This window comes from Accipiter gentilis, chromosome 23 (genome assembly GCF_929443795.1).
Source record: "Accipiter gentilis chromosome 23, bAccGen1.1, whole genome shotgun sequence".
Classification (NCBI taxonomy): Eukaryota; Metazoa; Chordata; class Aves; order Accipitriformes; family Accipitridae; genus Astur; species Astur gentilis.
The window spans coordinates 1,770,400-1,793,685 of record NC_064902.1 but is presented as its reverse complement, the minus strand read 5'-3'; the positions used below and the strand labels follow the sequence as shown (position 1 = coordinate 1,793,685).

At 37.4% G+C, this 23,286-nt stretch overlaps 1 protein-coding gene across 5 annotated transcripts in view; it reads right to left on the bottom strand.

The window, feature by feature from the left end:
- The window catches only part of NUP210 (nucleoporin 210), a 68,137-nt gene that overhangs the window by 32,144 nt on the left and 12,707 nt on the right, over nt 1-23,286 (bottom strand). For 4 of the 5 annotated variants that reach the window (XM_049826362.1, XM_049826365.1, XM_049826363.1 and 1 more), the window contains exons 4-16: nt 21,723-21,819; nt 19,243-19,393; nt 17,326-17,458; nt 16,242-16,400; nt 15,695-15,763; nt 15,275-15,381; nt 14,024-14,164; nt 12,667-12,804; nt 8,849-9,004; nt 5,594-5,792; nt 4,158-4,303; nt 1,694-1,915; nt 219-392 (exon numbers count right to left, since the gene is read on the bottom strand). In XM_049826362.1, the coding sequence (XP_049682319.1) occupies nt 219-392; nt 1,694-1,915; nt 4,158-4,303; nt 5,594-5,792; nt 8,849-9,004; nt 12,667-12,804; nt 14,024-14,164; nt 15,275-15,381; nt 15,695-15,763; nt 16,242-16,400; nt 17,326-17,458; nt 19,243-19,393; nt 21,723-21,819 (1,892 nt within the window). Of the gene's footprint in view, nt 1-218; nt 393-1,693; nt 1,916-4,157; nt 4,304-5,593; nt 5,793-8,848; nt 9,005-12,666; nt 12,805-14,023; nt 14,165-15,274; nt 15,382-15,694; nt 15,764-16,241; nt 16,401-17,325; nt 17,459-19,242; nt 19,394-21,722; nt 21,820-23,286 lie in introns of those variants that run through there. The other variant, XM_049826366.1, reaches the window with a different exon arrangement.

Here is a 23,286-nt window from a genome sequence, read left to right as displayed (position 1 = left end):
TTCTGGTAGATCCCTTTATAAGCCTGTTCAAATGATCACTATAGGAAACTTGCATTCAGACTGCTCTCTGCAGAGACAATGATACCAGTGTGGCCCACAACACTAGAGTTCCTGCTACACTTGCAGCAAGTCAGATACTTTATTTCTTATGTGGAGGTCCAGACACTGATTCTTAAGTTACAGAGACACATTCTTTTCCTGTCACTTCTCAGGCTTACCACTTGCTTGTTTTGTTGCAGCAAAGGGCAGGAGAGATCAAGCTGAGGACTTCCATAAACAGGAGTCAAAGTGAGTCGTGAAGGGACAGCACAGATGAACTTCACAACAGCAGGCTCAACCGCTGGAAAAGGGTTGGTGATTGTGGGGTTGTTTCCAACTGTTAAGGCAATAACCTGTACAATTATGAAAACAGATAAGTGAGGAAAGAGAAGAGGACTACTGGGTTCAGGCATGTTCTATTTCACAGATCTCAGTTACACTCTGATGTCAGAATGAACAAGCGAAAATACGATTCTTGGGGATTTACAGCACCATTAGGACCACGGAAGATGTAAAAGGAGGTGCATATTTCAAGAACAGTTCTATACCATTGTCAAAGTACTATTCCTGGGAACTTTCTTCCTAGGTATTCACGTTTATTACTATCAAACGTGATTCAAATGACAAATCTTTTGTAACTTCACAAGCTAACAGGCAGGTGTTTTTCTTGCAGAGCGAGAACAGCACAGCCCAAAGACAATATTTATAGTCACTTCACTGTGTTTAAAAACCATCCTATGTTTTATTTTAGATTCCTTTTTTAGCCCTCAACAAAACAAAGTGGATATAAACACAGAGAAGGCTATCCCAGCAGGCTGAGGTAGCCCTGGTTCCCTGCTTTATCCACTCATGCACTGATGCTCGCCAGAGCCAGATGTGATCTGTTCTGCACAACACTTGAGGACAGACAGCAAACGCATGCACAGTCATCGACAACAACAACAAAATGTTTTTCCCTTCTGAATTATCACTTACAGAAATAGCTACACTTTTACAGTGTCCACTGAGGAAATCAGTTAAACAATTTGGCAGCCACACCAAAATGCTTAGGCCTTGCAGAATTACAGGAGAAAAACATTAAATCAAAGCTAAATGCTTTATAGACTGGCCAGGGTGAGTAAAACAGGATAAATCATGCATGTTGGAGAAAACAAGACCAGGTGGAAAACATCTACAGCCACTATCACAATGACTGCACAAATATCAGAGCAGTAAATTCATATAGCTGTCTTTCGTTTGACTAAACAGAATTACACTGGAAGGTAACTTGGTTAAGAGAAGCAGGTTAGACAGAAGAGTCAGTTTACTGCAGTAACCTTCTGCTATGATCCTATTTATGCAAACTGAAGCTGCACTTTTGGGATCTAATGTTTAACGCATTCCACAATATAAGGTTTCTGTGACTTGGCTTTATGATGCAATAAACCCATCATAAACCACTTTATAACATAATGCTATGAAATGCTCACTCTAAAACCTGGACCAGCATCACAATGCATAAACAATATACTTACCCAAGTTCTTTACTGGCTTACTATAAAACCTGCTTGTTATATAAAAGGTATATGGTATCATAAATCTGTCTGAAGCCTGTTCTCAGTTGCCTTAGCTCAGTGTTTGACAGAGGGCAATACAAATACCTTCTGGCACTTACTTGCTCTCCCAGGCTTTTGCAAGACACTCTAACCCAATGCTGGATGTTATTTCGAGATGTAGGAGGTCCAAATAAAGACAGACCAATACTTTCTGCATCCTCAGTGGTGATGTTCCTGAAGAACTTTGAAGGTTCTTGTACCCATGGTCTAGGTCCTCCTTCAAATAACATATCTTTAGAGGAACCCAAAGTCACTAAAGCAACAGATGGAGGATCAATAGTCTGTAATGAATGAATTAATTACAAATTAATGATTCTATTTACACATAGTTTGGTTGTACTTTGCAAAAGACACTTCCTTCTTAATGGAAGAGCTATCTTTGTTGATTTGATTAGGCTATGATTTTTCCCACACAGTGGTTTGTAAGAATGGTTATTTAAGAACAGAGTTGTACCAAAATAGTTAGCATCACCTACAAGAATTCTGTCCAGTGGGATTATATTCAATGGAACCCATGGATCCAAAGAAAAGTTTTAACTACATTCTAATCACATCTCTTTCATGAAGAATTACAGCAAAAGACCCTTAATATGCTCTTCTGAGAACATTCAGAGAGATAACATTCTACCACATTTTTTAAACAGACAACTTCAAATGAATGAAATAATGGCAAATTTTACTTTCACTTGACAGTTCTCTCTGCAGCATGGTTCTGTGCATGTAATTATTCTCCGACACAAGTTTTACTTCAAACCTCTACAACAAATTCTACACTGATGTGCATCACTGGGACAGCCTGTGGTATTTATCATCACAGAAATTAACCTGACATTTTAATACACAATAACCATTTGTAGCTTGTGTTCCACATCACCATATTACTTAGGTGTTTAGTAAGAAAGAAACAGCAGCTAACTTAAAGCATGGTTCAATTCTTTCCATAAGTGCATTTTGGTTGGGAGAGAGAGAAGGCAAAGGTTGGCAAAAATGTTCCTCTCTTCTCCCATTTACTCCCTGGTTGTATTTGTAATACAACGGTAAAAACCCATTGGAAAACCATGAGATTTAGTATCAAGTGTCTGCCTGCCCTTTGAATCCTGTTTATCTTTCTCCCACTTTTTATGTTATTATTTTTTAAAAATAGATATCTGACATAAAAATGTTGCCTTCCATTTTTGGGCATCATAAATATTTCATTCTGCAGGAAGGAGGGAAAAGAATATGGAATTCTCTGTTCCACACTTCAAAGACAAATAAGTTCTTCACTGAGATATCCAAGCACAGATATTTTTTTTTTTTCCAAAGTGCACTTAATCTATCCTCCTTGTCACCATGTATTTGCTCTGTTAAGTACCCTAGAATCATTTAACTTTATATATGAAAAGCAGTGTTACAACACCTCAAGGGACTTTGCTAATAAATGTGAATGATACCAGACATATGCAAAATTCCTAATTAAAGGTACTATGCCTCTCTCACACATTGCTGCCAATAATAGAAAGTTTACACACTCTGCTTAGGATGTCTCAGCATCTTCAAATAATTATACTCAGCTATTTAAGCTATTTGACAGAAAAGCATACTTAAAAAGTAAAATCATCATTACAGTCACAAATTTGTAGCATTTGCAGAAACTTTTGTTCCAGATTTGGGGGAAAAAACCCCCCTATGGTCAAATGTATTAGACTTCAGCTTTGCAGATTCAGTGCTAGCTCTCTGAAGATGAAGGTAACGTAAGCATACTATTTCATATTTCCATATATTGACCCTGTACTCAGGTTCATTATTCCTGTTTTCTTTAGTGAACTGTCCAACCGTGAAATATGTTTCTCCCATTTGTAGGGGAAAAAGCATACATTTTCACAGCCATATAGGCAAGCCAGCTTTGCTTTCTTGCAAAAATCAGTTTATATACCATTAAAGCAGAACTGATAAGTTAGGCCTACTTTCATTTGTTGTTATGGACACAGAATTGTGACTGCCCCCTTATTACACCATTAAGCCAACTGTTAATCAGTTAAAATGGACAGTCAAGAAACAAAAGATTTGAGTCTCTCAATTTTCCATGCATCTAGAGTCTGATGAAAAGTAATTTACTAATTCAGGTGTGCTGTGCAAAATAAGATATACATTCTCACTCAGATGAGAGTTGACTCCTATTACTGTCCTGCATATTTCTTCAGATGACAGCAATTGTGATTCTTTTGCCAAAAGTCTGAAAAATGGGCAAGGATATCAAATTCACTTTCCACTTCAGAAGTTGCAGCATGTGTTAGTTTGCTATCGCACTACTCCTCTATAGTTGGCTTGCAACGTCCATGTAGGCAAACTCTACTATATACATGCTCCACAGAGAAAGGGTTAAAACACGATTCCCCAAACAGTCCATAAATCTTTTCCTGTGAATCAACCACATACCTCATTCTTTTTAAACGTAATTATTACATAACACCAACTTGCTATTTGTCATTTAAAGGCATTTTAAGTGATGGATTGCTTTAAGAACAGCAAAAACAGACTTACTTTTAATGGTAGATAAGCAGCAATGGTGATGCTAGCACTGAGGTGGACATGACCGTGGGTGTAACTAACAACAAGTGTTGTGTATCCTTGAGTTTCAGCTTTTACTCTGACTCCACTACAAAAATCAGCAGTTGGCTTAAGCCTTCCTGTCAGATAAATTAAAAATATATAAATACATACTTGCAGAGAAATGCCGAGGCATTTTAATGCAAGTTCAGTATGGCTTTCCTTGACAAAAGCATTTCCACCAGAAGTAGAGATGTGTGCTCCAACCAAATGGATAAAAATGTTCACTACTGTCTTTCATCTCAAACCCAACACTTACCGAAGTATCCACATCTCAAACTTCTTTATTGTCACACTGTCCTAAACAGGACATGAGTCTTTACTCTGGTAGAAAATGATATAACTTCTATCTCTTACTGCATATTTTCATCTTGCTGTTCTAAAATGAAACTGGCTTGTTATTAAGCACAAATAGGTCACACTGCTTAGACGAGCTTTCCTGCACAGAAACTGTAAGCAATACATCATTTCTCTAGCTGAAAGTAAGGTATTTTCATGAAATTTCTCTGCTTACTAGAGGACATTTTGGGAGGGGTCTATTTTAAATTTTTTTTTAAACAAACAGTACAACAGCATACTACATAGTGACATTTAAAAGAGCTGCTTCTCAGGCAAACAGATGGCACAATGCAGACTGGTTTTACTGGCTCAAGAGCATAGGAAAGAGCTTCCATACAAGAGACACTTGGAAAAAATTAATGGTACATCTGAACAGCATACTGAATTCAGTAGACACAGGAACAAGCACGTTGCTTAGTGTCCACTTAGCCCAGCAACATTAATGGCAATCCCTAAAAATAGCATGCATAGTCCATACTCTTAATAAACCTTACAAGAGGCATTTCTTAAAGCAATGAGCTTTACAATGACAGAGCTTTGGCAAAATTTAAGCAGCTGATTGTCTCAGTCACTTGTGAGCAAACAATGAACAGTGTTTTTATAGAACTGAAAGTAGTGCCGGACAATTCAGGCAAAGTAGTTATTAATCTTAGTGTTCTTCTAAGTCTTCCAGTGCTACCTCAAACCACAATATACGTGGACCCCTCTTATGAGAAAACCCATCAGCTTTGTTACAGGAGCATGTTAAAAATACTAATCAGTAGAAAGACATAGAGGAGAGTACACATTATCCAATAAAATAATTGCTAAAATGTTTTCAGAGTCCCCCCAAAACATCAAAAATATCAAAGGGAAGTGCTGCATAAAAAAGTAAATACATTCTCAAAATAAAACTGCTCTGATCCCCACCTCTGAAGTTAAGCACCTCTGTGGGAATACTGTACACAGCAATTGAAACAGTGATTCATAGGAGATGTATGACTTAGTAACATCTTAGTTTAACTTTCAAAACAGGGAGGGGGTCAAATCACCTTGGAGTGGCCTGAACACACCACGGTTTTCTACTTCCACAACTAAATCAAAGTGTGAGCAGTCACTCAGTGGGACTGTCTCACCCAATTCAACATTTGTTAGGCCATTAATTCTCAACGGCAGCTCCAATATTTGGCCAACACGCGCTTCAACTTGACATGGTGTGAACTCCATCCCACTGGGTTCAGTTACGTACACCTAAAGGAGGAAAGTAACACAGGACAGAGATGTATGAACACAAGCCCACAAAAAGACACCAGGAAGAAAAAAAAAGAAAAAAAAAAAAAAGAAAAATAGACTTCAATATGATCTCCTTATTTTAATTAGCCCTCTCGTATACTTATCCCAGCCACTGACTTCCCTCTGATTGCTGGAAACAATTCTTCTCAGATTTAACATTGCTTTTGTGTTTATTTGCCACAGAAAGGGCCAGGAAAAGCTGGTTACTATTTTAGTGCTCTTTTTCCATAACAGTCCAAGCTCACATTAGCTTGGTGATCCTTTTACTGCTACTTCCATAATTCTGACTGATTTTAAAGTGTGGACAAAGTTGTGTGCTATCTCCAGGAGGTATTATCACCAACTGGGACAGATTTAGTACCCAACCTTGACTTTCACAGTGTAAATATTTGAACTAGACCTGACGTAGTTAGCAAGGCTCCCCAGCCTCCATCACTCACAGCAGCAGGTATGTAAAAGTTAAGGGAACTAATGACCTAAACATTTCCTAAATGGAGGCTTGCTTTTTTTTTTTCCCCCCTTCTTTCTCACATTTCTGTTGGCAAAACATTTTTAAAGGTGTCCAGGGCTCAACACTTCCTCACAGTAATATGTCTGAAATCTAAAATAAGTTAACAAATATCTACTGCCTAATCTAACAACCTTCTGCTTCAACAAGGAATCTTTATGTAAGAGATACTTTTGAAATCAAAAGGATTACTTTCAGAAATAAGACCGGCAGAAATAGATCTTGCATGCTATTATAGCTGGTATGTTGACGAACAAGCCTTAACTGTATTATTTGTTATTCTGATTTGCTACTTTTCCCATTAATGTTAAAGAATCCACCCAAGACTGACTGCATATTTTGTAACAATAGCTATGATCAAAGCTTTTCATTTGCAATATCTTAACTTCCTAACCATCTGCAAATGGCTTCAGCATAGAATATTGAACCATATGGTACAGAGTTAAAACTGTAATCCTTGTGGAACATAGTTAACTGTTCCTAAAACTTGCTCACTGAGGTCAGTAAATAGAACTCTTCAGTTACTCTATGAAGCATGCAATTCCTAACACAAGAACAAAGGCATTCAAAAATAACCCATTCAGATTGTGCAATACACTGCTCTGAAAGCTCGCATGGAGAGAAGTATTTTTTCTGTCTTCAGGCTTTGACTTATGTTTGAGGATAAGAAGTTTTAACTGAAAAAAATCTTCATTCCTGTATCTCTTGCTGATAATTGTCACACTGCTAAAAAGCAGTGGGCTGTCCAGAGAATAATTTCAGAGCAAGTCTGTAAACTAAATTCTGCACAAATTTCAATTTGTGTCATTATTTTAATCATTTAAGTTGTTATTTTAAGCATGAAGTTTCGTACCTCTCCAATACATTTTGTAAAATTTACACAAATAATCTGAGCACAAATCCCAAGCTAATTTGCCCCTCAAAAAACCCAGAATTAGTAGATGCAGCTGTTCCAAGTAAAACTTGGTTAGAAATATCTTTCCCAAAACACACATACCAAAAAAAAATAATAAAAAATCTGCTTATAGCTGTCTCTTCATTATGGGACAGACTTGGCAGTCTTGACCAAACACATTTCTTAAAACTTTTGTCAAAAGGGACTTCGGTGCAACAGAAGTGCAGTATAACAATTACAGCAGTGCTGCACATGGGAATACTTAAAAATGATGAGGTATTTTGTAAAGCTAATGTATATATATTTGATGCAATCAGCTTGTTCCCCACCAGTTGCTAAATTACAGGCACGTATCCTGGAAGGAAGGTGCACTGCCCCAGGGCCTGCAAGACGTGCTTCCTAAATCAACTTCTATGCTCCCTCAGAAATGAAGACCATCACCTTTATAAAGCCTTAGCCAGATGGAGGTTGTTTGCCAGCCTCAATAGCATCCGCTTGGCATAAACAAACCTATTTCATTTATGACCGTGCAGTTAGACAAACACAGCCTCTGGATCCCACATTAGCCACACGTGCTTAGTACATTATCTTAGTTTTTCTGAGGTCAGGAGCAAGTTTCCTCTTCCCTGTCAGGTTTCCATTCCAATGCTTAGCTCTTTGCAAAAGGCAGAGTTAAAGCATAGATTAAAATGCCCAAATTTGTGAAGGTAGCAGAATAGTACTACTTCACAGTAATGAATATACACCACAGCAGTACTTACTTTTAGTTTCTATTCTATAATAATACAGGTCTTGCAGTTCCTAACAGCCTGACAGAGAGAGTAAGCACTGCCACAGTTTCATTAAGAAAAATTAGGACACAAGGAGATATTTCCAAGTCAATAACATTCTAGAGAAAAACATTTAAGATTGTAGATTTACAGTGTTAACCAGAGCAGCTTCTTCACCTATCTTTGCACACTCTTTCCTGTGGGGCCATTACATAGGTTGTTCCTGTATTTTCTTCACTCCATACCACACACTGATCACCCTGACCAAATACTAAGAATAGGGTACGATTTGCCCAGAGAATGCAAAAGCCCTCTTGGGAGGTGTATTTTTCATTCCTGTTTCCTCCTACTTTTCCTAAAAGATTATTTTTTTCTTGGCCAGCTTTAGTATCTAGATTCATTATGTGGCACTGTATTCATTTCAGCCACTGATCCAGGCAGGAATTTCCTTGGGCACCTTGATGATATCTGTCATCCTTTTATATTGAAGGAAAACACCCACGTCTTATCCTGCAGAATGCATTTTTAGTTTGGCTTGTCTGCTTAGATGGCTAAGCCAGTAGTAAGTCACTGTTTCCTTCCTGCACTCAAAACTTTCGACATGGAAAAAGACTTGCCAAGGAAATAAGGAAGGGGCAAAAGTGGGAGTCAGGTTAATGCAGTGGAGAGAGCTTGAATTCCCAGAAGCACAAACTCTGAAACTGGTCACTTAACCTGCCACAGGGCAGGCAGGGAAACCTCTTGGGAACATTTTGGAGAGGAGAATGTCTATGGCATTCTCAGCTTCTACACTGTTTCCAAATCCATATTCAAGAGCAACCAGGAAAAATAAGAGTTTTACCTTCATTTCTCCGTAATGCAATGGATTCTGAACATCAATTGCCTGAATAATGCTGATGCCAATATCACTTCCAGTTGTCATTACTCCTTTGACTGTCACTGTAGCAACTGCCTGGTTAGAATAGGACCAGCTGAAATTTCCACTTCCACCATGAGCCTAGAATACAGAAAGAAAATCTTTCAAATATTTTATGAAGTATACAGTTCTCATGTTTCTTAGCTGTCAAGCCTTTGAATATGTTGCATGAAAAACAGGGACACACTGAGCAACGACGATGTTGTTACTGAGGAAATACAGATACTGTAACGCCTGAGAACTTTCAAATAAGCAAGGTGAAGTAAGAGATGAGAAGATTACTACCCTTCAATTCATTTTAATTTCAGCTTTCGTCATGCACATATCCTATGTGCTCACCAGTGCTGCTAACTCAAATATCTCTCTCCCAGCTGCAGACGTCTGATGCTCACAACTCCCAGTCTTAGAGTCAGTGCTTAGAGTTAGCAGAGCATTTCACAAATCGGCACACGGGATTATTGTACTTCTGAAAACTCCCACTGTTTCTCTGTTGCTGACAGCCAAAGTGCTGATTTGGGGTCTCAGAGCTGCTAACCTGACACTCTGTACCTACTAGCTTCTTTCAATGGGAATTGTTAAGGAATCTAAAGGGAAGAGAAAAGAAGGTGGGAGGCAGGGAGGAAATGAGGCAAGAGGGGAAAAAAAGAAAAAAGAAAGTCACTCTCTTCTTGGCATCAATTCCTTATTTTTATGCTGAAAAATAGCACATCTACCTGCAGCCATTCAACAAACATGCTGCTCCAGCAACTGATCAGCCACGGAATGAGCGATAGGCCCATATGGAAACAGCCCACTCTTACCACAAGCACTGCAAGGGTCTGCAAAATGTACACTCCCACAATGGCTTTTCAAGGAAGGAGTCAGAAACTGCCAAAATTACAAACTCAGGTTTAGCATGCAGATTCCCACAAAACACCCCAAACCAACAAAAAAGAAAACCCCACTCCTTTCCTAGAGCTCCCAACTCTTGAAGGGTTGTTTCAAGATCAGAAGAGCTTAAATGATAGGAATTATTCTGCAGAAGAGGAAGAACTAGTTACTTGATATTATGGTCCACATCAATGGAGACAAATAATTATATCCACTATATGAGCACTTGGCAGCCAGGACAGAGTAATATCTGCTGCAGGTTCATATTTTATAAAGCAAAGGGCCAAAAAACATTTTGCCAACACACACAGAGTATTGTCTTCCTAGATGTGTAATACTGGTTACTGAAGAAACATTATCATTACAATGCTGTAAAATGTATAGGTTTTAAACATTATCATTGTGAGCTATAGAAGTGTCTGTTGAGACAAATACTGTGCAGAAAGGTATACTGAGAATAATGCATTTTTAAAGCAAGTTAAAAACCTCAAAACTTTCACACTCCAAAAGAAATTTCAGAGTTCCATCAGAGTAAAGCAAGGGTGAACATGGGAGTAATTGGTTTTTTACATGTACTGTTTTAATTTCTCTAACTTCCTCAGCATTTGCTCTAACTTGTTTCATAATTAAAGTAAAATTGAACAAGATGATAAATCTTGTCTAGAAAGACAGTGTGGAAAATAAAGGAATCTAGATTATGCAGGAGCTTAGCTAATAACTGTTGGGGGGGTGAGGGGGTGGAGAGAAATCAAAAGGACAGTCATTTCCCTTTTTCCTTCCCATGAGCGTGTGCACAACCTGATTACAGAAAGAGCACCAGACAAAGACAAATGGATAAACAGGTAACAGCGTGTGACAGGAGATACATGGGATGTGGCAAGAAACATCTGAAGATTGTAAAGTTCAGAATGTTTTATAAAGATATTTTCAATTAAAACAGGGAAATGAGCAGAAAACATAAAATAGAAATACCCAATTCTTAATAATTCTGTGGAGTCACATCTCGTTGCCATAAAAACCAGATGCATTACTATATTTTTCTCTCTAGCAGTCAGTTTGCTCTGAAGAGAGAAAGGGTAAACCAGCTTCTATTTCAGTCTAATCATTATCCACACGCTGTGGATAGGCTATCCACTATCCACTCCACAAACTGTTACCAGTGACGGTGATGCCCTCACTAGAAAAAAAATAACCTCTACGTACTTAACTTCACAAAGATGGCACTTCATTTCTCTAATGCATGGAATGAAGGAAATGTCCTTCTTCCCCCCCCCCCCCCCCTTTTTTTTTCCTTTTTTACTTGCAACAGAAGCATCTTATTAGCACAAATATGAACAAAGCAACCAACAAAAAAAAGAGCTGACAAAGTAAAGCCTAAAAGTCATTCTGATACCATCTGGAAGGAGTTACTTTAGCTATAAACAGAATTTGGCTAGATCCAAAAATCCCTTTTAACTTATTTTCAGAAAAAGTCTATTCACCAATTTAAAACAGCCTGACTCAAAAACTATCAAGTAGGAGGCAAACACTAATCTACAGGCAGGAACAACAGTCAAGCTGTGTGCTATTGTAAACAACCACTAGTATTTTTGAATGGGCTGATTGGGAAAATTGAACATTTTCAGTAAATGTAAACTAATTTAAATGTTGGGAGAAAAAAAGTTTTTCTGTTTTTAATGAAAAAAATCACAGTAAATTAAGAATACTGATGTAATTATTGGAGTAACATGAAGGAATGTTCTCTAGTGAGATATTTGATGATATATGCAAGTTAAGGTGAGACAAGAATAGAACTGTAAAAGAGCTGGGAAACAGAAAAACACATTTACTTTCCCTTACTGGGAAAACTCTAGCAGAAGTTATGATGAAGTACTGAAAACGCTTATCTGTACTAAGAATTTTTAGCACACTCTTCTGGTGTGGTTGGGTATAGCATGAACTAAACCAATCTAATCCCACAGAAATGAAAAGTACAGATGACAGGGCTAGACTCAATGGTGTTAACTTCAGATTTACACTAGAGAATGCAATTTTATCTCTATGGGATCGATTTGTTTACTGCAGACACCATGTGTCGCACTGCCTTTTTTTGTATACTGTTTACTTGAAGACAGACCCAAAACTCAGCACTACTCCATGCTAAAAGGGAGAGGTAGGAACAGTGCAAGAAACACTTAAGGGCAGGATCTGGGTATGATTGGGATAACAGTCCAGGCTGGGGAAGCACAATGTTCTTCCCTCCAGTTGGACTATACTCTGGGTACTGGAAGACAAGCCATTTGCTTCATGAAGTGTATGGAAGGATTGGCAGCATGGATGCTAAGACACACATAAGAGGTGTAAGAAAAAAGTCCCTTTAGAAGGGCATACTGTAAATGAAACTGTGGCCTTTGCCTCCCTATAACTTTTTATTACAAGCATGCTGATGTCAAAGGTTGATAGGGCGCTGCTCATTAATCTTGTCATGCCCTTTTTGCAGTCACTTCGTACTCCGATTCATACTCCCACACTTCCATCCCTTTACAGTAAATGGTAGCCTCTAATTATTACTATTAAGTTTTGTACCTAGGATGTTTTCTGTAATTCCAAACCATTCTATGCGTATATGTGTGGTGCATCCCTGAGGGAGAGAGGAAGTGAATGAAAGACAAGAGGTAAAAGTTGGTGGGGTTTTTATGTTTGCTGGTTTCTTGTGTGCTTTTTTTAAACTACACATTAATTCCTGCAACTAACACCCAACAAAATTCCTCCAAATAAAGTTTTGGATATCACTGTGCCTGAAGTATCCAAAGTCAACTCTATATAAGTGATTACAGGCCTCACTGCACCTGTTTGAGCAATACTTCCTGCATTTAGATACTTCTTTGGCCTACCTGTATGGTGTACTGGTAGACTCCTGCTTTTGGCTGCCAAGGAAATGTCAAAATGCTGGGTGAAAGAACTATGGGAACATATATTTCAACATCTTGCTGGTTTCGCACTGGAACTGGTAATGTATGAACACCTCCATCCTACAAAAAGCAACAGCACAGTATTATAAATGGCACCATAGCGCTTCCTAGAATTAATGTTTAATCCTTATATAGACAAGTTGTTGAAACCATCTCAGAGAGAAAGGAAAGCAACTATTTAAGGTCACTTATAAACAGTGTTACTTGTGAGCAAATAGTCAGCTCATCGCAGCAAAGTGTGCTATTGTATTAAATGAGTAGTATTACTATGGAGATACAGGTGCCCTTTCACTACTCCTAGTTTTTGAGACCTTGTCTGGAGAACTAATTCAGTAACTCTACACCTGCATTTACTCTGCTCATTCCACTCTGCAGCAGGTGAAGATGAAACTCAGCCTAAAAGACCCATTCCTCAACCCATCCCAAAATACTGGCCTTTACAACTTAGCTGTAATTATACCATAATCCTCTGGCACAACATACTGTTTCTTACTGGAGTTGTGAAGGAAAACTTTAACAGCTCTCAGTAGACCTCATTTCATTCAAGAATACCTCTCTGACACAGAGAGTGAGCATGGCTTATCATAGACAAGGATCTACTAAATCCTACTCAAGGAATCACTAAATGATTTCACAGCAAATGGGTTGAAGTGTTGAATTTTTCCAAGTTTCAAGCAAAAGCAAATCACTTTCACACCACGTGCCCTAGTTAGCCATACATTCAGCAGCCTGCCCAACTAGCAGAAAGTTAATGAATATTAATTTGAAGAAATTTGCAGGCTGATACTTTTGGCAGATTATCATTCCAGCATTTAACATCACTTACCAAAGGATAGAAAACTTTCCAAATGTAACTGAATGCAGAACAAGGCCAGGGTATGACACTGATGATCCTACCATAATAAATTGTAAAATTCACTCAGAGAATGTGAGAGGACCTTTGCATCAGCACAAGGATACGATATCTGCCCACATAAGTATCTGCCATGAAAAAAAAAATCAGTGCTGTGCACCAGTAGTTTAACAGGTGTTTGCCATACTCGGTAGCAAAATCCTGAAGTCTTTATTTAAGCAAGTCTTCTGTTGACTTAATTGACAGTTTTCATGAAGTAAGGATTTTAGAATTTGGTTCTTAATCTTTTTAAACAAAGACATCTTAGATCCATGTAAGTCTTAGGTTTCCTTTTATTATGTCACTATTAAGTCACTACTGCACAAGTAAATAATTTTTAGACCTACGTAAAAGCAGTAAAGCAGAAAAGTTTTTATAAAAACATACCTGATCTACTACTGATGTCAGTGCAGCATCAATAATGGTCTGACCCTTCTTTATTGCTTTCACATAATGATATGATCCATTCAGAGATGACTTCAGCACCTCAAAATATTCTTTGGACAGCTTTGTATTAATTCTGATATTCTAAAACCAGAACATTAAATAGATATTGCCACAGGTAACTGACATTAATACTGTACAGCCAGCCATAAGCATATCAGCAATGAATCAATGAGAAAACAATTGTTTAATAACAGTTCGAAGGAACTTATCTGAAACTGAGTAAGAATTCTTCTCTGTGAAAGTTTCAGTCTTTCAACAAGATTATCTCTTTTAGACACAGAATTAACTCCACAGAAAATATTTACTTTTTAAAATTATCAGCGACATGTAATTTAATATGAAAAGTACCATTATTTATGCCACTAAATAATTCATACTTTACAATAATTTCTTAATTTTGTCATTCTTAAACACAAAAGGGGAAGAACATACAAATATACTGCCTCAACAGCATATTTCTTCTGATATCTAGCTGAAACTCAGATCTATATCTCAGGAAGCAAATAAGTGCAAATAAAATAACATTTGCATAAATTCGATATTCTGAAAAACAGTAACTTAATAAAATTGTTCTGCTTGCAAATGGACTATTTAAAGCTTTTCTTCTTTATTTTTTTTAAAAACAATATATATTTGGTACCTAGAATTTGTCTTATTTAACTACCAAACAGTGAAGTGTTTCAATGCTAGCTGATCATCTAAGCTTTTCCCATAATCAACTGAAAGGAAATGGGTAGCTCCTCAAGAGTGTTCTAAGCCTACCTTATGCCTCACTCTTTAATAGGAAAGATTACTTCTAGATGTGGCAATATTATATTTGGGGGAGATTGATGAGAGGAAGTACCATATTAGTACTGCTCTCCAGCAGTTACACTGGCTTGCAATTTCCAGTGCAATGCCTATGCTACACGTTTGAAGTGCATTGCACAACTTCTTCCAGTTTTTTTCTACAGCACTTAAGACTCCAGTGGGCACTTTCACATAGATCACCCAGAGTGCTTTTATAATTAAAAAAAAACAAAACCAAAAAAAAACAAACAACAAAACAAAGGGAAAAAAAAGGAAAAGGCAAGAAATAACATGCTTTGACATCTCCCAACTCAACGTACATAAGAAACTACTCAACTAATTTCAAAGAAAGCCAGGATTTAGGAGACAGACACTCAGAAGCATATCACCATTTCAACTTACTTCAGATAAATACACCTTATTGCTTGATTTATCATACACTTCAATTGTAATTTCATAAAGTCTGCCCGTTTCTAGGACCCATCTGTCACCTGGATGAACTGTAAATCCTAAAAAACAGGAAATATTGAACAGCACAAACCAACAGCCTCTTTACATAATGGATATAAGCATTTTGCTTCTGGTGCCCACGCTCTGAAGATGCACATTCATTGTTTTAAGCTGCTGAATACAGAGATGAAAGAAAATAAATATTTACTACTAAACCTGTTTCACATTGAGCTACTTTTATGAATAAAATTACTTTTCTATGAAAAGTAATATGAGAAATGGAAGCGTGTATATACACACCGAAAAACACCAACACAAAAACAAGGCAATAAATTATATTAAGAAATCAGGAAAATTGCAGCCAGTACCAACCTAAATACCCAGGATTTACAACATAGATAGTGCTGTTTGGTAGTCTGGAAACGCCTTGCATGCGAATACCTGAAGTCTCAGTAAAGGAACAGAAAAGTTTTGACAAAAGTCAAGTAAAGACCAGCTTGTTCCTGGGGCTCCTTGTGCCTCTTTGGATATTTAAAGCTAATTGTACACTGAAAATAAATGTTATCCCCACTACCCTGAAAGACAGTGAGCATTTTAGAGAGATTCCACTAGAGAATATAATGCTCTAAATATAAAAATTAAATAAAGCCCCATCACATTTCCACATTGACTGAGGGGAACAGACATGATTTAATTGATCTTTTGCCAACCTAATTTCTTAGAACATTTCAAGGCATCAGGCAGCTCTGTTGAGACTAAATTCTCAGCAGTGCTGCTTTCTATGGCTCCACCAGATGCTCCTGATTTTCAAGAGTACTGGTACAAATATGGATAATTTTATCTTTTTGTGCTGCAAAAGGTAGAAAGTTTGTCTCCTGCCATGAAGACTGGATGGAAAAGCATCACCTAGGAAGGATACTCTTGTGCCCAAGTACGAGGTTAGTTTGTCCCTGCTGCAGTGCAGTTACAACCGACGTTGCCTGGTCCAACTTGGCAACCGGCCAAGACGGATCTCCCTCAGGACCAGGTACATTGTTCTGTAGCTGCAGTTCATACTGATCAGATGGCATCATTAATTCTGTACATAAAACAAGACAACATATGAAACAATAAAAGCAAGTGTGTCAGTGTTTGGATGCTGCTAATTATTGTTGATTAATTTTTATTGATGCCTAGTGTACACATTAAATCAGTATTTTTAACGTCTTATAGAAATAGCACTTCTGAGATTGTATCAACACACACACACAAAATGAGCTTCTCACCTAACTTTAATTTCTTTGAAGCTACAATTTCCAACTAATATCATCATCCAATTCATTCCCAGCTTCAAAATTGGTCAAATTACTTTCTACGAGTTACTGACAATTTCTGCTGCTCCATTCTGCACTACTAGCTGATGTAGTGAGCCTAGTTTACTAGCCTAGTAAAACAGGTCCTATCTAGTTTCGAAAACCCGAAAAAAGAAAAAGGAAAAAAAAAAGGGAAAAAAAGAAAAGAAAAAAAACCACCAGAAGGAAAAAAAAAGTCACTACCAGCACAGGCCCCGTGTAAGCAACAGATGCAATTACAAACTTCCACCCTTTTAAATGGACTTAAGGCCAGCTAACTCACACTTGTAGAAGCGGAGCAAATCCATTTGTCAAGAAAATATTTTCTGTTAGAAAATTTACTAATCTAAATTTGGTTTAATTAAGAAAGTCAGACACAGTTTCTTAGTCAATGTGAAATAAATGAGTACATCTACAACAACAGTGTTAGCTCCTATTCTATGTTACCCTTACCTTTATGTCTTTGAGAAATCTGAAAGAGCATGTCCTTTCTAGACACATTTTTTTTTTGAAAGAAAGAACTGAACAGCTGTATCATCATGTGGTTTAGGAAAACAGTATTAAATATTAACAAAGTAGTTTAAACACAATTAAAAATTTCTCAGCGGTTAAAAATTCACACAAAGCAGAACCCCACTGGCCACTCCCCCCCCCAAAAAAAACAGGACAAACCTGTAATCTTCCCTTGCCTTATTTTCTGAACTCTGTACTGAATGTGTGTTCCTACCAGTAGATAAATGTCATATGCTGGATTTAAAAGAATGTTTTCCAAAATAAGCAATCTGACTTCTGCAGGATGTACATGCTGTTGATTGAGGGGTAAAAAAAAAAAGAAAGAGTAACCACATTTAAAGCAGCTCATTTGTTTGAAACAGACCATGCAGCAATAACTTATAATTTATAAGTGAAAAATATTACTTGCTGTAATTGGCTCTTTATTATCATCTCAAATTTTGTCAGAACAGGGAAATGCAAGGAACAATGAATAGTATAGAGATCTGCTCCGTGCATACTGTGCAAGACTGAAGAAAAAAAAATCAAGTCTGTATGGACATCATTTTGGTTCAGTTTTCTGGAGAATACAGAAAAAATTGAATCAGATGCACAGCGACTTTTCAGACATCTAGAAATTTATTTTCCCTATTGTAAAACATGCTACCTCCATAAAATATATCCATTATAACTTCACGGAGGAATCTGTATCAAACTCATTGGTCTATTAAATTAGGAATACAACAGATAATTGTATAAATTCTATTACAATTGTTTGAGGGATGTTCACTGAAAATGCCCAGTCTAGTAGCAGGGAAAGATTTAAAGGAACTACTAACCAGAAAGCCATAAAAAATTGCGAACAGAACAATATTATTTCAATTTTACTTACAGTATCAGCTCAAAACTAATTCAGAAAAATAAATATTAAAACAGAAAACCAAGCTACTAGCATTCAAGAAAAAAAAAATCAGATTGATACCATGTAGAGTAATTATATGCAGCACAATTAGGTAGAACTATAACAAAAATACAGTTCTTAACACCTGCTATTATTTGTGCCACATTACTGTATTACATACGTTTAGATAATATTTTCATAGAACACTTTCTACAGGTACGGGTTAGATAGTCCAAGGCAATTCTGCTTTAAGCAAAAACATTAAGTACAACATGTAGTAACACAAATCTGCAAAACCAAACTGCAGATATGACATGAACTTCAGAAAAAAACCACCATTTTATAGAAGGATTTTTTTTAAGGTGCAGTATTAAGTTGATACTAGCACAATGCCAAGTATTCCTGTAAGCAATAACCCATAAAAACTCTCTCAGGTGTTTGTAAATTCTATTAAGAGAAAAAACAACTCTGTTACCAGAGTTAAATGAAAAAACTCAGCCACCACAAGTTACTAAGAAAGAAACAGCATGGATCTACATAACAGCTGGGAAGACGGCCAATACTGCAGTTTAACACCCTTGTAGCATTGACATTCTGATCCCAAAGCCCCTCCTCAGAGACCAGAATCTAATGAGGTAGAATTAGATACTAACAAAGTATTCATATGACACTCATTTCAAGCACAACAGGAAATAAAGGTATATCCAATATAGCAAACCTTGTTCTAGCTATTTATTTATTGAAACAAAGACCTAAAGTGTTGTAGTTGGTTATTTTTAAAAAGAGTTAAAAGGCCAATGCCCTGTCCAGCATGATTCTAGGTATATATATATATATAATATGAAGGACTATCAGGAATAATAAAATTGTACAGAAGTATCTGAAGTGTATTCCTCTGCCACAGGGCCTTTTGTCAGTTACGTTTAGAAATGATCTCTGGCACATGCACCATCCTGGGTTAGGTAACTGCACCAAGGTAACTGGATCAAACTCCAAGCCTTTTAGGGTGATCAAAAGCAGCACTGTCATCTTGTGTGATATGGGCTACAGAATCAATCCAGTAAGACAGAGATGCAGCACTGATATCCACAATGGGAACAATACAGCAGGGCAAACTTACAGCATTCCTGTAACACTGGACTATAAATAATAATAAATAAAAAAAAAAAAAAAGAAAAGAAAAGGAAGTTTCTTACCTTATAGACGCTTTCCTGTATTCTTGCTTTTAATTTAGAACTCCCTGTTTTCATTCCAGACACCAAAATGGTATCTCCTTGCTTGGCAACTTTTTCCATCTCCAATATATAGGAAGGTGGAATATAAGTGGATTCTAAGAACTTAAGTATACTGAAAGGTGAACCAAAAAGTGAATAGAAAATTGTTTACCAGTCTTTGTAAACCCACAGAGAAACACCACCAGCATCTATTCCCAGCTATTTCCATTTTTAAGCAAAATTAAGATGTCTGCCTGGGACCAGATATCCAAATTTTACTCATTCTTCAAGATATCTGTAGCTAATTTCTGTGACTGATAAAAGTTTGTTTGAAGCTTGTTTGTGGGCTTTCAAGAGATATCACACAACTGCACATGTTGTCTATAATGATCCCTCCAGTTTTTACAGTAGGTGTAGACTGCAAAAACTCTCTAGATTATTGTGGAACAACTGATGTGAAAGACCCAAAACTTATGTTTATAAAAGCAACAGCTTGACAAACCAGAACGTAACTTTGACCTATATGAAGAAGCTAGGATGCATTTAATAAATGACTATAAAAAAAAATAAATCTACAAGCAGAATACTTGTAGTAACTGCTAGAAATTTCAGTGAGATGTGGCAACAGAGAGGAAAGGAATTTGCCACAAAAGGGTAAACAACAGGACAGAAACTGAAAGAGGACCATGTTTTAAAGGTTGCCAGCTTCTGTATGCACATGATTTGTTTGGCTTTATGTGCAATCTCACAATAAAATCAGTAAAGCCATACTGAGAACAGTTATGAATATTAAAATATTTATGGCAGTTTATCAATTATTTTGCAAAGCTGTAACACCATTAGAACATTTTTATGTTATCATAGCTGTGCTAACAGTAGAGCATATATCAATATTAGTTTGGTTAAAATCACATCTCTAGCAAATACTTATACCGAAACAAAAAGCTCTGTATGGACTAGGACTTGGATCATAAGTCCCACTGAACAATTAGCACACTGTCTGGCTCTCACTGTAGATAGGGGCCATACACTCATACCTGCAGCTTCAAGTGTATTATTGGCTTAACAGGCTTTCCTCAGGTAATGCTGTGCATTTGTTTCTTTAAGGCTGCAAAACTGGAGTTTGCATTTACCCAGCAGCAGAGAGTCTTGTTTGCTACCGCTACCCCATTTCCAATGTATTTGGAACACAGGTTTGAGGATAGAAGTTAACTGTTAACCATTCTCGTCTCTAAGAGAAGTGGTTTCCCCACATGCCAATCATAGAATCATCATATCAAGAAAGTCAGACTCTTTAAAGGAACATAGTTTCCTACATTATTTTATGTGCTGCAATCTACCTACATTTTGCTGGCACCTGTTTTCCAAAGTAACTGAAGCCTCTGGTGCATGAGTTTGAATCTATTTCATCTTACAAGCTTACCATATGTCATGCAAGTTTTGACTAAAGCTGTACTGAAGAAGTGTTCATATACTGTTTTGTGAGAAAAAAACATGTTTCATGTGTTCACAGTCTGGTCAAATTCACATTTATCAGGGAGGCATTTTTTTCTACCAACAGTCTCATTGAGCAAAGTCAAAATTCACCACAGCCTGGATCTACCATCCACAGTCTGGATTCTATTCCTATCCCTGCCACAGGTGAGCCTTCTGACTTGTGGGCAAGAACTCCACCTCCATTAAATGGAGGGAATATTTCCTTATTATACAGAAACACTGAAAAACACTTATCTCATTAGTGAGTTGAAAAGCACTTTCAAGATCTTTGGATAGAAGTTTCCACAAAATATAGCACTTCTAAATTCCAATTAACTTACTGAGTCAGTACAGACGACAAACCAAGCATCATGGCTTATTTATCAAGTAAGTGCTTTCCATTCATTGCTTTGTCTGAAAGACAATATACTCAATGCCTTCATTGAATGCCTTTCACGGAATTATTTTATCTGGCCTTATGAGCTGCATCTTGCTTACAAGCAGGCACTTGATCTGTTCCAATTTAAAGGTTAGCTACTTTGAAAGCTATTTCAATACCGGAACTAAGTGCTGACTGAAACCTGAAACTCTTCAAGTTTGGAGAGCTCCTTTCTGAAATGAAAGAGGACTTTTTTTCCTTAAGAAAAATAAAAAAATCTCTGCTAAAATCCTGAGATAACAGTCTTACTGATAAATCCTTCCTTTGCACAAGATGTTTTGGGAAGATCAACATTTGCATCTATTTATTTCTAGTTGTTGCATTAGAGCTACCTGGGATGTTCTTTAATACTATCAGCTGTTAAATTAAACAGGGATAAGAGTGCCCAGGCTGTTGAGCAGGCACTTAAAAAACCCCAAAACTTAAACAATTGACCCATAAGCATTATTTCAGGCATCAGTTCAGTAAACTGTCTATGTGGGGAAATATTCATACACATCAAACTTAATGGACACCAGATTTTCAAGAACAAATTAAATGAACTTACCGTAATGCATTGTGGGAATCTGAGAAGCCATCAGCCTCTGTGTCTTTTACTATTGTCCAGTCAAAGACTAACCCTGCCAATGTGCTGAAAGTGTTTCCTAGAAATCAAACAATCAGATTAAACCAAAAATAAATAGCAAGCATATAGTCTTCCTGGAACACAAACCATGACTTTTTCCCCTAGGAAATCTCTCTATCTTATCCCTAAAAGAAGCATTATTGGTATCTAGTTAAAAAAAAACCCACCATGATCTACCTTACTTTACTGACTTTGGCAAATTTAAGGTATTTCTGTTAACTGGCTTCTCTGTTTACATTCTGCAACACCATATGCCACTTCGTTGTTCACAAAGCCCACTAGTGTCCACTGACACAATATGGAGCTGAAATCCCAGTATTTACTGTATTTTAAAATATATTTTCAGTTGTGTTACTCCCTTTGACATTTGTATCTATATTAATAAAGTAAGAATCAACACAAATTTATTATCAAATTCTTATGCTTAAAGGTTTATGATATTTTTAAGCCACAAAAATGTTTTAAGACAAGTTAACACAAAACACAGCCTATGTTGTTTCTCCCATTTCTGTCCAACTTACTGCAGATAGCTCCAAATCCCAAATAAACAGGATTTTAAACACAAAACTCTAAACAAACAAGGCAATATAATTAAAACTGATTGAGACTGGATTATTTAGCACACATTCAAGCCTAACTTTCTTTAATGATGCATGCTTCAGCTTTGCAAAGCTGTATTACACTCTTTTGTTTTGCTCCAATTGAAAACAACAAGGCTAGTGGAGAAACGCACATTATGGCACTACAGAGAGGCTATGCCTGGACACAGCCAGTGCTGCAGCAAACTGGTAGCAGAAGCATGAAACCGTCATTACAGCCTCTGAACCACCACTGGGCCTGGCTGTCCTGGCTCCTGTTGGGGTCCCTCACTATGAAGGCAAAGTCAGGTCATCAAAGACAATCTATCATGGGCATTCCCAGATGATACTGTCTTGAATGAGTGAGACCCTGCATCAGCTATCTCTGCAGCACGGAGGGCAGCAGCTGTCTCCAGGTTAAGCCTATCAGAGGCAGCACCCAGGGAGGCAGACAGGTAATACAGCACTTGTCACGAACTGTATTATGTCTTTGTCCTTCCCTGCAGGATCACACAGCTCTCACAGGAGCTGCAGACCAGCTGTCCTGGCCAGCTGTAACGTTACCCTCCCAGGCTCCTCAGATGTCAGTGTAGGCAGCAACTTGTGCTCCTGCTCCACAGCCGTAACCCGGCCCAGAGCTGCTCCTCTGTGATGCTTCAGCAGAAAAGCGGCTCTCACTGGCAAGGCTGGAGCAAACCCCAGTAAACAAGGAGAGCTGTCTTGATGTGCTCTGCTTCATCGCTGGGGCAGAAAGCCAGTGTTCCTTGCACGCTCATAGCCAACAAAATGCTAACTCACATCTTTAAGTCTTTCTCTTGTTTAACTCGCTTCTGGTTAAGTCATAATAAAATAACTTGAACAAAGTTCAACAGATAAAAGAAAACAATATATGGTATGACTTTTTTTCC